Here is a 14,143-nt window from a genome sequence, read left to right on the forward strand (position 1 = left end):
TGACCGACGAGGCTATCCTTCCGAAGTATATAGCTGCTGCGCCACCGATTACAGGCTGTGCATGACTATAAACGCAACGCATTAGGCGCATTATGGAAGAAGACACACGTGATGCTATGGCTCAACCATCAAAGCCACTGTTACCTATTTTCACCGTGTACGGGCATTTCAAATCGAATCACCCGCGACACCAGGTCCGTCAGCCTGCGATTCGAGCCCGCCCTGCAGTCCGGCCTACCTGCGACGGCTAGGAGTGCCGATGCCTCGCCGCTGCCAGCGGCGTTCCTAGCGACGCACGTGTAGTTGCCGTTGTCCTCCACCGCAATGTCCTTCAGCGTCAGCGTCGAGATGGAGTCTCCCTGATGGGACACCAGGACATTGCTCCTCGACACAGCGTCTAGCACGTGGCCGTTCTTATGCCAGACGAGCGCGTACGGTCCGAGGCTTCCTTTTCGAACGACGCAGCTCACCACGGCTGTGTCGCCCATGGAGAGAAGAGCGGGAAACCTGAACTCTTGCACATTGGGAGGCCCTGAAACGTGCGCTTTTTCAGACTCTCACCTCGAACTATGATATTCGTTTGCGTGGAGTCAACTGGGCTATGAGAATTCGATGAGGAAATTCTGCGGTACTTACAAAGCTTTACTCATGTTCGTACAGTGTATTTGTTTGAACGAGATGGCGCAGTGATTCGTCAATTCCCTCGAGCTATCGCCAGGCTTCGAGGCCATCCGTACGTGCCAGTGACATTATCTAATATTATACTAGGGCATACTTTAGAATAGCGCCACCATGGTTACCGCTATCGCGAACCTCTAACACCTTATGCGCTGTTAGGGGGACGTGGTGGCGGAAATGATAACGTAGCGTAGTAACACTATGCTAAAATACGCTACCGACAAGTATAATATCTGACAGAGAAGTTATCTACAACACAGCACCGCAGGTCTAGAACCTTAGTACTTTTGTCACACCTTACGTCTACCACAGAAGCTTGCACACAACGGTACAGCTCGTTAAGCAGGCACAAGTGTCAGCTAGAGCTTCCTGAAGTTCCGCAAGATTCGAGCGTAGTAACGCAACGGTGCGAGATATGCGTAAAGAAAAAAACACAACATCGCCAATCGTGCAGGCAGCTGTCCGATTTTCGTACCTGAGGTGGCAGCAACGACGCTCAGAACAGCAAGCAGCAACAAGAAGGTGCTGCAGCTATTCCGACTTGGCGGACGAGCAGTGGACATGTCTTCTCCCGATCGTCGACGCATGCAGCTTCGGCAAGTGTTCCGGTCGAGAGGCGTTGCTGAATGAACTCTACCGAGCGTGGAAGAGGCCGCAGACGGCCAGGAGACCCTCTCTGTGCGACGACACGGACACCCGGAGGCGACGCCAACGCTCGGTGCAATGAGGGGTCGACTGTTCTTCGGGCACCACCACAGCGCGGTGCCGGAATCGGGTCGGCCACGCGGACAACTATCGCCACCTACGGACTGTCGAGCGCAGCAAGACTGAGCGCGTGCTCAGTCTTCTCAATGTTTGATGATTTTACTCCACAGCAAAATGTAAGCGCGCGTGAATGGAAAGGTTGTAATCCTACCGAGAGTAGCGCGAGCTGTAAATGTAGCGGTGCGAATTAAAAAAAAAAAAAGAGATATAACCTAAAGCAAGCTATGCCGTTTTCGGCGATGACGCGGGATTACCAAAACGAGGCTGTGCGTGTATGTATGCTTCACGTAGTTGCTAGTAAGCTGAGAACTGCGATTACATCGAGAACACGAAAAGGTGCGAAAGGAAGGGAAAAAAAAGAAGGAAAATTACAGAATAATACGCTCCCATACGAACATAATTTGGTCATTACTGGTTGATACGATGGACGTATTATGAGTTCAAGATTCAAGATGTAACACCAAGTGACTATTTGAAGGTATTCGCGTATTCTGTATTCGTATAAAATATTGATTTCATGCATTTATTACGTATGTTTCACTTGGTCCTCAAACCTAGCGCGAGAGCAGCTATACATGTCGCACCTGGCATTACCAGCGGTCCCCCCCCCCCCCCCCCCCCACCCTCGTAGAACAATACGACGATGCTGGGCCGTCGTTGTAGTCGTCCGTGACAAAATAAATAAATAAATAAATAAATAAATAAATAAAATAGTGCGAGCCGAATCATTACCAAAACGAAAGCTCTTCAAGCAATAGCGAGGCAACAGACACATCCCGTCGTCATAGTTAAGCAAACAACTGATAACTAGATCGATCGCTGCCCACTAATACAAGGAAACAAGTTTTAAAGCGCCCAATGTGTGACCTCACATGAAAGGTTGCCAGGCCTATGAGCTTGCGTACAGAAAGGGCCGCGGGCTCGCTTCAAATATTTATCACTGCGACTTTTTCACTTTCCATACAGTGTGTTCGTCTTTTGCAATAACTTTTCTTACTGATTGCCGTCATCCGCAGTTTTCGACTATGAATAGTTTTAATTGGAATGTGTTCCTTGTTCTATGCGAGCAGAAATCTATTGCACGGTTTGTTCTGTCCCGAAAGCAACGAAGTTTAATTCACGAATGAAACTATGCATGGCGTCGCCGGCTTCACACACAAGCACTCGTGGAACCGCGATAGGTCGACATTCGCGAAACCCCCCCCCCCCGCCTCCTCCTCCTCCTCCTCCTCCTCCCTCCCGAGATTCCGTACTTATTGGGAGAGGAAGTAGTAAAGCATGGAGGTGCTAGCGGAGCCAGCGCATGCAGGTCACGCGTGGCAGCCAATTCGCTCGACAAAAAGCGCTGCCATCAGCGTTGAAACGATGCCAAGAAACCGATCGGTATATCTGGCGCCGGCCTTGCGTTTCTCCCGTAGCGGCGTCGGTGGTTCAGTGGTAGAATACTCGCCTGCCACGCGGGTGGCCCGGGTTCGATTCCCGGCCGACGCACTTTTTTTCTTTTTCCTGCCTGTTCTTTTTTTTTTTTCTTTAGAAGCACGTCCAGAAAATATTAGAGCTTACGGGAAAATATAACAAATAAAAAGTTACAAATTCATAGAAGTACGGAGCAGGCAGCAGGGCAGACAGGCCGCCGCGCCTCAGACGCGCGTGTTGGGCAGCCGTGCAGGAAGTTCTCTCTCCCCTTCGTGTGTTGTTTGCGGTACGACGCGGGAGGGAGCCTACGGAGCGGGGGGGGGGGGGGGGGGGGGTCTTCTACTGGAGGGGCAAATGGGAGGAGAGTGCTTATACCTCCGGTGGGGGGCTAAACACCGAGAAAACGAGAGAAATTCATCTTTGCACACATGCGGCGGCAGCGTTTCGCGCGAGCGCGGTCGAACATCGGTGAGCAGGCATTTCGACTCCAACTGCGATGAACGCGTATTCCGTACGAATTGTTTACATTATGGAGAAAGAGAGCGGGTGTGTTGGAATAGCGATACTTCTAAAACGAATGGAAATTATGCGAGAAATAGAAAAGACAGACATTCCAATATGGTATCGAATGTTCAGTACAGTTTCAAACTTCGAAAGAAAGTGAAATATCACGCTTTTGTTAAGTCCGTTCGGTCACAAATGAAAAAAGAAATGCTTATTTACATTTTGTTTGCCTATTACACGTAAAGTCGTTCACAACTGAACTTAATTCGGTCACTCGAGGAGCTTGTCAATGAGGAAACAAGTGAAAAGTGATCGTGCATGCCGCGTCATGACAATGACGAGAATGGAACTACACTACAGCGAGCGTTGAAGGAGCAAAGTGCAATGCTATCGCACCGCACGTACTTTTAAGGGGATGCAAACACGGTAGCATGGCGCAAATAAACTGTGTTGTCTAATTCTAAGAAAAAAAAGAAAAGACAAAGAAATTGGGAAGTTGCCTAAAGCCGAGTCTCATTCAGCGACCGGGAACTGTTGAACATAAGTTGGCTACTCCACGCGTTTGCTCAGCAAATAAAATGGTGCCTATCCGCAACAATTGCGGCTTCCACGCAGCAGGATCACCCAGAACCGTTTGGCATTCTTCCCGTGGATAGCAAAAGTTTGTCGATTCGTATTTGAAAGCTTCGAGTATTCGCACACCCATAGAGGAAAAGAAAACAGCTCGTGGTAAAGAAGGACGCTTGAACACTACACATTCTTTTTCATTACCCAAAAAGCAGAACCATTCTTGCACTGCTACCAAGGCCTCTCTCTCTTTTCATTAACATTATATCGCTTATGTAGTTCTCTCGACCCTCCCACCCCATTTTTACTTTGCTCTGTGAAAGTTTTTTGCTTTAGCTACCGATTTCTTCGCAGAGGTAGAGTCACGTGTCATTAAAGCGAAATTTCCCGTATAACGAAGGATTCCGTACGTGTACAGGTCGAATACTTACATTTTATATGTATTCTTCAGAAAACCTTTAAACAAAGATCACTACAACGAATTTACCTCTACAGCGAAGGAATATATATGTGCGTTCTTTTAGCACGCACGCACGTAGCCGCGGCGCCACTTTCCTCTGTACACCCGCCACTGATGCACATATAGGAAGTGTCAGTGGGCACTCCAACAAAGACCGCGCGGTACAGGTAGGGTGGCTAGAAGGGGAGGTGTGAATACCGGCGGCGCTTTTCTTCGAGCGCGCGCGACCCCCCTGCGCACCGATGCCACCAGGGGGAATGTGGCGCTGCCGCTCGCGGCGGGGTACTCGTAGCCTCGCTGGCCTGCGCCTCCGTGCCTCCGCTGTCACTTGGTCTCGTCGCCTCTTTTGGAGGGTTCATTGCGACAACCTGTCATTCGAGGGCGAGATCCAGTCGGCAGCGAAAAAGAAGACGGAGCGTTGGCGCTTTGTGCCCGGATGTGATCCTGGGTTCAGGAAAACCTCAGAAAAAGTATCTCTTCCGTTCCCCTGCCTGCAAACAAACGTTTGCCGAACGGGATCGAGCGATACCAAGGGCCAGCCTCATTGAAGCTATGAAGTCATGACGTTATTTTAACATAGTTTTTCGCTCAAAATGGTGCATGATTGTTGTCTTTCGTATTTTAGACGGGGCAGAAAGGAAGAGGCCACCCTTGAAACTCTTCCGTTTCTTGATGAATGTTAGGCTCACTCCAAAGGGCTCGGCTTTCTTAGAAACAGTACTTCTGAAGGGCTGAGGATGAACATCCATTCAACAAAACACCTTCTAAAGTACCTTGCAGAAAACGCTGACTTCATGTAACAAACAACAGTATGTAACAACAGTATGTAACAAATGTTGCTTGTGCACATCCAGGTGTCTAAGCTTCTACAGTCTAGCAGGAGCCCCAAGGCGGCAATGTGCCGTCGGATGTCCTGGAGTTCTTGTTATCTGTTGAAGAGGCGCTGGCTGAACAAGAAAGCCACAGTGAAGACAGCGTGAAGGCTGTGCCAACTGATGCCGTGCAAGTGGCTTTGGACCACCAAAGTTATATAGAGCACCGCAGCGACGCACGGCTAATTTATTACATTGCAGGTTATGTGGCGAGAAGGCTCGTTTTTCCCACACATTGTGAGGCTACAAATCAGCATCTCTTAGCGATAAAGGCAATATACCCAGAGAACTTCCATCAGAGGCATCCAAAGATTGGGACCTTGGGGGAATTTTATAATTTTATATCCCTCAGAATAATTCTATAAGCTGGTCAATGCCCCTGAAAAGCAACTCACTCGTTCATTCAGTGTAATACACTTGCATGCCAAAGCTGTGGCCGAAATGTTGCAGTCAATTCTTGACGTGCCAAAAATTGGTTGCCTGGACCGTTCTGCTACCCTGACAGCCTCAGTTATAGGTTTTTATCGCCTCTCAAGGATTTACTTTTTGCTTAAAGGTGTGAGTCAGCAGGGTAGGAGAAGAAACGGAAAACACTGAAATTTTGTGTGTTGTAAAGTTATGACAATTTTTTTCCTCACTTGTAAATAAACGATTTCATTACCAGATCTGTTGCTTCACTGTCTGCAATCATGGGAAATTGCTTAAATGAGCATCAAAATTACATGCTACAGGTCAAGTGCAGACAGAAAGTGGTTTCTAAATACGTCGAGACGAATTGTCAGGTAATGTTTCTTAATCTGCAGACATTACCTGATACGCATAGGGTGATTTACTACTGTACGTGACTACGTCATAGGGTGATTGCTTAGGGTGATTGACTACTATGCGTGCGTCACGCATAGGGTGATTGACTGCTGATCTCGAGGACAACGGTCGCATTTTCAGAGAGGCGAAATGCAAGGCGCCCGTGTGCCGTATTATGTCAGTGCGCGTTAAAGAACCCGAAGTGGTCGAAATTATTTCGAAGCCCCCCACTAGCCCCTAACACCCTGAGCCGCTTCACGAAATGTGCACAGATAAAACGCGTTTGAATCTCGATTCAGTGTGAACTGGACCCGTAAAATTTCACAGGAGTAATGATGTGGGCTGACAAAACATCGTTTTCATGATAAAGATTCATTCTTTGACGCTAGCAGAAAGCGCGCGATACTCGAAACGGGCTCACTTTCACTTGGGTGCTAGAGATGCAGCCGACGCGAGGCTGGCGAGGCGCTCATTTCGGCTGCCTGCTTCCCGCGCCTTGGTCAACAGCGCCGCCCCGCGGCATTGGTGCGCTGTGGGGTCACGTTTTCGCCGCCGGTATTCACACCTCCCCTTCTAGCCACCCTAGTACAGGTGCGGAAACACCGCAGTAGCGATGGTTGCCGGCAGCGCGCGCGAAACGCCGCCGCCCGCCAACAGGCGTGCAGGCGTGTGACCTCCGAGATTGACGCGCGACACGCAATTTCGGAGGCCATTGTGCTCCCTGAAACCTACTGGCACCGCGACAAAAAGCGCTGTGCCTGGTGCTTTGGGCTCTTTGGTTGAAAGAGGAAAGCTGATTAAAGGAATCCGCGGTGAAGCCACTAGTGGCTTAATGGCGAGCAACAAAGAAACAAAAAGCCGTATGCTCATATAAAGGGCAATAAATTTGCACCGCGTTCGATGGTTTGTTAGCACGAACCGTGGGTCTTACGGGCCGATAATGAGTGCGGAAGACGAGCAACAGCGAGATTGATGGCATCACGCCCTGCAGCATCGCATTTCAAAGAAGATGTACTCGTAACGTACATCATATCGCCATCATCATCAGCAACGCTGCCTAGAATAAACTGGCGTTTCCAACATCAATTCGGACCAGTGCCGCAACCAGAGCCGCGGCAGCTCTAGGCCTGCTTGGGCCGCACAGTTACATAAGGCTAGAAGAACTTTTCGGAACAGGCGGTACACCTCGTAATGCCACGCGAGGCGGCCAGCGTGTCAGCATAGGCGCGGAAGCTTCCAAAGTACCTGACACCGCCAGCGGCGCTGTGAACGTGTCTTGTCCGCGAGCGTTACTGGCGACGCACGAGTAGTTGCCGACGTCGTCGGGTCCGACGTCTCGGATCGTCAGCGTGTAGAGCACGTCCGACTGCCGGGCCGCCGAGACGCGGTGGTCCTCCGCGAGTCCCCTCGAATCTTTGAGCCACGAGAGAGTGTGGGGACCCCTGCTCCCTCTTTTGACGGCGCAGGTGACCGCCGCCGCGTCGCCCAAGGATAGGTCGGGGGAGAACGAGAAAGCTTGGATCTTGGGGGCGTTGTCTGAAAACACACACACGGGAGTCAACCGTGACGATATCTGCAGCTCTCGTCAGCTTTTTCTTTTTCTTTTTTTTTTTTTTGTCAGATGAAACGAAGCCGAGTGCTTCCATGGCCATACAGCCGATTCCGAGACGTATATAGTCGGCCAATGTCAGCACGGCTTGAAAGCTCTGAGGAGAGAGGCGACCCTCTGTTAACGTCCGGAGCTCTCTACAGACGTAGCATTTTTACAGGCTCGACACGACGTAGTCAGGAATTAGCAAAGGTCGTGCTCACCAATGGCCTTTCATTAAAAAAAAAAAAAAGAAGCATGTGTGCTGCAGGACGCGTGCTTTGGCCGCGAAGAATGGACTCGAATGACTGAGCATTTGTGGCGGTGGTGCGATTGCCAAAGTGCACTTAAAATTGTAGTCTGACCTCTGGTCGATACGAAGGCTGCGTTATTACACGTTTGCTTACTTTTCCTTTTTCCCTTCCGCACGCTGCTTGGATTTCAGGGTTATGCGATTTTTAAAGGTTCGACGCCATATGTGACAGTCCCTCCTGACCGAGCTCCTAATGGTACATTATCGATAACTGAGAATTACTATACACGCGTAGTGAATGTATAACAGTTAAACAACGCAAGTTGCTAACGTAACTAGATCGCGGTGTATGCTCACGCAATATCGCATTGGCAATATACAGAAGTGACGCACACCCTGACGGCCTTGAAAGCGAACTCTGCCAAGCAAATAAATTGTTCTTATTTTGGGGAACAATGATTGCACGTGCCTTTTGATATCTGCATAGTTCGTTTATCCTTGCTAACTCAGTTGTACTCCTTTCCTGTTTTCTTAAGCTCGGAGTGGTTCTTTGTTAAAACGAATTTCGACTACGCAAGTAGCTGTAGAATTAAATTATAAAGAATTTTAAAAACGTTATAGAAATAATAAAATTTTCTCGCGTGGTCCGTCAGGTGTCGCCGCTAGTGCGCACAAGTCCGTGAACAACATGCAACGCATCGAAACATGAAAGGCGAACGTACCTGCTTCAGCAGCAGACGAAAACACCGGCAGGTACGGGGTACCCGCGAGTAGAAAAACTGCCAAGAGCTTTAGATGCATTTGGTCAAAAAAAGATACAACGACGAGGAACGTTTGAACTTGCTCAAGGTAGACGCGCAACCGACTCGCGACGTAAACCTTATGGAGGCGCGACTCCACGCGGCGACCACAGGCTGTGGTGCCCCCCCGCCGTGATCTTCGTGATGCGGAGCGCGGCGGTCCTGGAGGTAAAACAGGGAAGTGCACGCGCTCTCGTATGCAGACGTCGTACGCCATCTGTGGGCCACAATTTGAAATGCGGACGGGCGGGAAGCACGACTGCATCGGTAACGTCATCGGGCAGTTTGGTGATGCAGAATACACGCGGTCAGAAATAAAACTACAAGCATACCGCCTGCGAGCAGCAGTTCATAGCGCTTGTTCGTATACGTTTTGCCATCTACGGAAATGCCGCGTAACGGCAAACCGAGACGCAAGCAACAACGCTGGTAGCGGCCGGCAGCTTGTGGCGCTTTGTACACCAAAGCCGAAACGTTTTTTGTGCTTGACGGGGGTTCTCGTCGAAGCAACGTAAAACAAAATGGACAGCATGTTGTCGATTGCATCACTGCCGACGCCTTACACGAGCAGATAAGTAGAACAGCTTATGTACTGCAGTAATAACTATGTGTCCTAGATGGCGCCCCAATCCTCGCTGCGGACGTCTGTGCACTCGGTAACCCTCCATTCCGTAAACGGCCAATCACGTAAACGTACCAGCTAAAGCTCTTCCTTGTAAAAGGCACCTTAGTTATCCGTTGCCGCGATATTATTCCTGAGAATGCTGACGTCACCGTCGTCCAGCAAATGCTCAAGGGTCCGAGCGTACCGTCAGAAAAGGCGAAGAGATGATTTCAGACCTCCCACGTTTCCATATCACGCATATGGTGACGCACGAATGTCCAAGCTTACCCGCCGTGGTTTCTCAGTGGCTATGGTGTTGGGCTGCTGAGCACTAGGTCACGCGATCGAAACCCGGTCACGGCGGCCGCATTCCGATGGGGGCGAAATGCCAAAGCAACCGTGTGCTTAGATTTAGGTGCACGTTAAAGAACCCCAGGTGGTCGAAATTTCCGGAGTCCTCCACTACGGCGTGCCTCATAATCAGAAAGTGGTTTTGGCACGTAAAAACCCATAAATTTCTTTTTTTAATGTTCAAGCTTTGCGTACGGTGGTGCTCTGCTGGACAGAAAAGTCTACCGAGCGGCCAAGTGGCTTTTCCGTGCTATGACAACGCATGGCTAAAAATATCTAATGACAAGATACCGTTCTCAATCACGTACTGCCTGTGGAGGCAGTAATCGCCGTAACACACCTGGAATGGGCAAGTTGGCGAGAAAGCATACTTATAAGCTAGCGCAGGTCTCACACGGCAAGTCTTTTAAGGAACGGGTTAAATGAGAGGATTTGAGTTAGATGCAAGAGCTGTTCGGCAACTTAGCGCGCGGCTACAACAAGAACTCCACTACGCATGCGCGACAAGTGTGAGAGGAGTTGGGTTCTTTGGGAGCAAAGGGATCGTTACCGTTGACGACTAACGTCGCCGTGACGCTGTCGCTGCCGTGCTGGTTGCTCGCCGTGCACGTGTAGTTCCCGACGTCCTCCGGTTTCAGGCTGCCAATTCGCAACGTCACGCTGCTCTTGGAAGCACTGGATACCGAGACACGGTCGCTACCTTCGATCAGCTTGTCGTCCTTCAGTAAGGTTATGCGGTACGGTCCCACGCTGCCTTTCTTGACCACGCATGACTCCACGATTTCGTCGCCCAGTGCCACGTCCAACGGAAAAACGAACTTTCCAACCTTTGGCGCTGTCAGGAATGATAAAGATGTTCATATTTTTGTTCCTCCTCATGGTACTTCTTAACAACAAGCTCGACCACGTATTCGGGACGTTAATTGACAATGGTGCTTTGTAGGCCATACGCAGTGCGAAATGTTCGTTTCATGGACACATTCTGAGCTTACACCCTGGAAGTACTAGAATTTAAATATTTAAAAGGATATTAACGAGCGCTAGCACGATGGAAGTTTACATTCTGTTTACGGTTATGTTGTGCTAACTTCAACTGTTCAACTTTACTTTTTTTTTGTCAGTCATGCACTGCAAATAACAGCAACCGCTGCAGAAATTGTCCACGCTTACCGACAAGGCCGGCGGCAAAGGCTGTAGAAGAAAGTTGCCGCAGCGACAGAAAGAATACGAAGTGACCGGCTACTGTGGTCATCGTTGCAGCCGGCAGAGAGCAGCTTCTTGACAGTTGGATTCGTCTCTTGAGGAAATCACTGCTGTGCGACTGTGAGTTGATCGCTGGACGACTTCGCATTGGCGTTCGCATCGAATGAGTGAGGGGAGGTAGTGGTGCTCGTTGCCCCTTTCCAAACTTCCTACGGCGAGGAAAATCGCACTTGCTTCGTGGAGCGCGTGGCGCCGCCTAGTGACTGTATGCGACACTAAGCGCACATCACCGGACCAAAGGCGCGAATTCCAGTTTCACACGGGAAAAATTGCCTGCCCCCAACGAGCCACGTAGGCCTACCGATGCAGTGCAAATATTCTCGAGTGCACATGCGCTCGGGTGACATTCCATGCACATAAAGATAACATTCATAAAGGTGACATAAAGGCGACATTCCATGCAGGTGTGCAGTATGTACCTTTCAAGTGCCAACACGGTTAGAAAAAGCGAGAGAAAGAGACTATATTCGTGGAACTTCCTTTCCTTCTTTTTGTCTTCTAAATAAAGTGGAAAGTAACTCAAATCGCAAAATAGCGAGGGAAATTCACCTGCGACAAGAAGAGGCAGTGTGAGGTCATCGGTTCCGAAGTCGTTGGCGGCCGAGCACGTGTAGTTTCCGATGTCGTCCACTTGAATGCCTTCTACGCGCAGCGCTATGCTGTTGACGTGCGAGACGACGCTGACCCGGTTCGTGTTCCTTAGTTCGTTGCCGTCCTTGTGCCAAGCCATCCTGAACGGTCCCGACGAGCCTTTCTTGACAAGGCACGTTGCAACTGTGTCGTCTCCCAAAGAAACTTCGCTCGGAAATCCGGAACTTTGAAGCTTCGGTGGCGCTGAAACGTGGGCCAATTAATCTCGCTGATCACTTTTGTTTGCCTGCCCTACGCTCAAACGTGAGACCTTAAATATGCCCTATATGCGCTTTTAGGTTATTCCCTAGCATTCAAATATTTTAAGTTCGATCAAATGCAACCTACTGCAGGCAATTACGCAGTAGCTTGTCAGGCGGTGAAAATTAAAGGGTGATATTTCGTTAGCTATAAAACGTACTAGGTTATTTCACATTGCCTGAAAAACGGCAACCTGTCATTTTGAAGCATGGACGATTTTTTTTCTTCATTAACGACTTGCAAATAACTATTCGTGTCGCTCACGTGTGAACGTGACTGGATAACGTAATTATCCAATTAGAGCGTCGTAATTTTATGCGCTTCGCGCCAACATTACTAAGTATTGCAGGAATGATCGATTACCACGCGTGCCTATTCCAAATAACTTCTCATCATTAAGAGAACTAGAAGATTCTGCTAACTTGCAATCAAGCCGGCGACCATTCTGATAGGAAATAGCCGATTGTTAATGGATGCCTCAAAACTATTTATGCTGGATAACATAGCAGTCAGCTTACCTTGCCCGTGAGCGTGTGCGGTCAAAAGCGAAACTGTCGACACAAAGAGGACGACAAAGTGTTTCATCTTCTAGCCGCAACTCCTTCCGACTTGACAGCTTACGCTCCACTATTACGCCCACTTTGGGAGAACGAGGACGACACACAACCCTGCAGCTGCACTGCCGGCGACTATGCCAGGTCGAAACGGGAAGGTCCGCTCGTCGAAGACCGGAACCTTTGCGACAAAACATGGACAGCTAGCGGCATCTCGCGGCCGCCCATGTAACCACAGCGGCAGGTTTCCCGTTTGAACGATATGCTAAGACGAAGAATGCGTTGTTCTTTCAAGTGAAGCATCTTTTTTGATGCGTCAAAACACCAGCGTGCTAAGGGCAAATGAAACAAAATTACGCTTCCAGTTTACTATGCTGTGCATCTGATTATCATGCCCTCTCCTGAATATATCTGGGCAGATGCACATAGTTGCGATATGCTGCCTTGTTTTGTTTGGCATTGTATGCGAGTGACTACCATTCTGAACTAGAGTTAGTTCTCAAAGGTTATTTCATTGCACGCGCGCGCAGCTTAGAGCTTTTTTTGACGAAATGCCTGGTGTCCTTAACCGAGCTCTTTCGCATCATGCCTTCTTGTGCCTCCAGCTTGCGTAAACATGGCGAACATCGCGAACGACGGTACGAGAGAGACTATCGCAGCCCCAGTCAAAACCAACCAGCAGAGGTTCGAGCTGCCGTCTCATTTTATATATTTAAGCACACTTGATCACGATGTCGAACCCGCGACATCGTGCTGCTGAGCACGATGTCGCGGGTTCGGTTCCCGGCCGAGGCGGCCTCATTTCGATGGAGACGATGTGCAAGAACGCTCGTCTACCTAGATGGACGTGAAAGAACCCTCACGTGATCAAATTTAATCCGGAGTCCTCCACTGCGGGGTCTCTCGTAGAACCAGTGGTGCTTTGAGACGTTAAGCCCATGAATGAGGTCAAATCAAACACTTGCATTATGAAAAGACGAACATACACTCCCGCGTAGATGAGTCAGAAACGTGGAGGTTAGGGCCCATCAGCAGAAACCGTCAACTTCATCAACCCATACGTGTTTCTATGGTATTGATAAAGAGAAGCGGTCAAGCAGCCCTCTCTCGTTCAGCATGGCGAGATCCGCGGGTCAAGCATCCAGCACGTATAGTTTGACTGTAACCGACTAAGCAGCTTCGAAGTCCGTGGAACACTTCCCGTAATTATAAAGTGCAGTTTCACGTTGCCCACAATGGGTAAAAGCGTGGTGATTTTGCATCTTAGTGATAAAATCGTAGACGCACGGAGTCTCCGTAAATTCTCTAACACATAATCACTTTAATTTTTGTTCTTTAGCTAAGCTAGCAGTCGCCGATCTATAGCTGCGCAACCGTGCCCGTAGCCATGATAAACGTGAATTTGTCATGTTTGTGAACGAGCGATACCGGGAATGTTTCGCAATACTTTCTTTTCCTCCGCGTTCCTTGGGTCGAACTTGAGAACAGAGCAAGAGTACCTCAGGAGCAGTAAAGCGAAGCTGCTTGAATGAGTGCGCCGCCACCTTTTTACTCCAGCCGTGGCAACAGCTCAATGGCCGAGGCGCTCTTGTGCTGTGCACGAGGTCGTCGGTTCGATTCCCGGCAGCGGCGGTCGCACGACGGCGTGAGCGGAATGCACGAACGCTCGTATACCACGCGTCGGGTTCTCGTGATCAAACGAAATCAGAGCCATCTCCACTAGACTGTCTCTCGTATCTGCTGCGTGTCCCTACACTTGAATAAAATCATTCA

At 49.5% G+C, this 14,143-nt stretch overlaps 1 protein-coding gene and 1 non-coding gene across 18 annotated transcripts in view; one reads left to right on the forward strand and one right to left on the reverse strand.

The window, feature by feature from the left end:
* LOC142592743 (cell adhesion molecule Dscam1-like) overlaps positions 1-14,143 on the reverse strand; it is a 187,397-nt gene that overhangs the window by 47,608 nt on the left and 125,646 nt on the right. The window contains exons 1-2 of one of the 17 annotated variants that reach the window (XM_075704368.1): positions 8,630-8,741; positions 7,312-7,602 (exon numbers count right to left, since the gene is read on the reverse strand). The exons of 14 other annotated variants lie outside the window; for them this stretch is intronic. In XM_075704368.1, the coding sequence (XP_075560483.1) occupies positions 7,312-7,602; positions 8,630-8,708 (370 nt within the window). In that variant the 5' untranslated portion in view covers positions 8,709-8,741. Of the gene's footprint in view, positions 1-238; positions 533-1,153; positions 1,312-7,311; positions 7,603-8,629; positions 8,742-11,474; positions 11,671-14,143 lie in introns of those variants that run through there. 2 more of the 17 variants (XM_075704362.1, XM_075704377.1) reach the window with 2 other exon arrangements.
* Positions 2,864-2,934, forward strand: TRNAG-GCC (transfer RNA glycine (anticodon GCC)). Its single transcript has one exon. It is a non-coding gene; the product is annotated as a tRNA-Gly (tRNA).

This window comes from Dermacentor variabilis, chromosome 9, assembly GCF_050947875.1.
Source record: "Dermacentor variabilis isolate Ectoservices chromosome 9, ASM5094787v1, whole genome shotgun sequence".
In the NCBI taxonomy this organism is placed as follows: Eukaryota; Metazoa; Arthropoda; class Arachnida; order Ixodida; family Ixodidae; genus Dermacentor; species Dermacentor variabilis.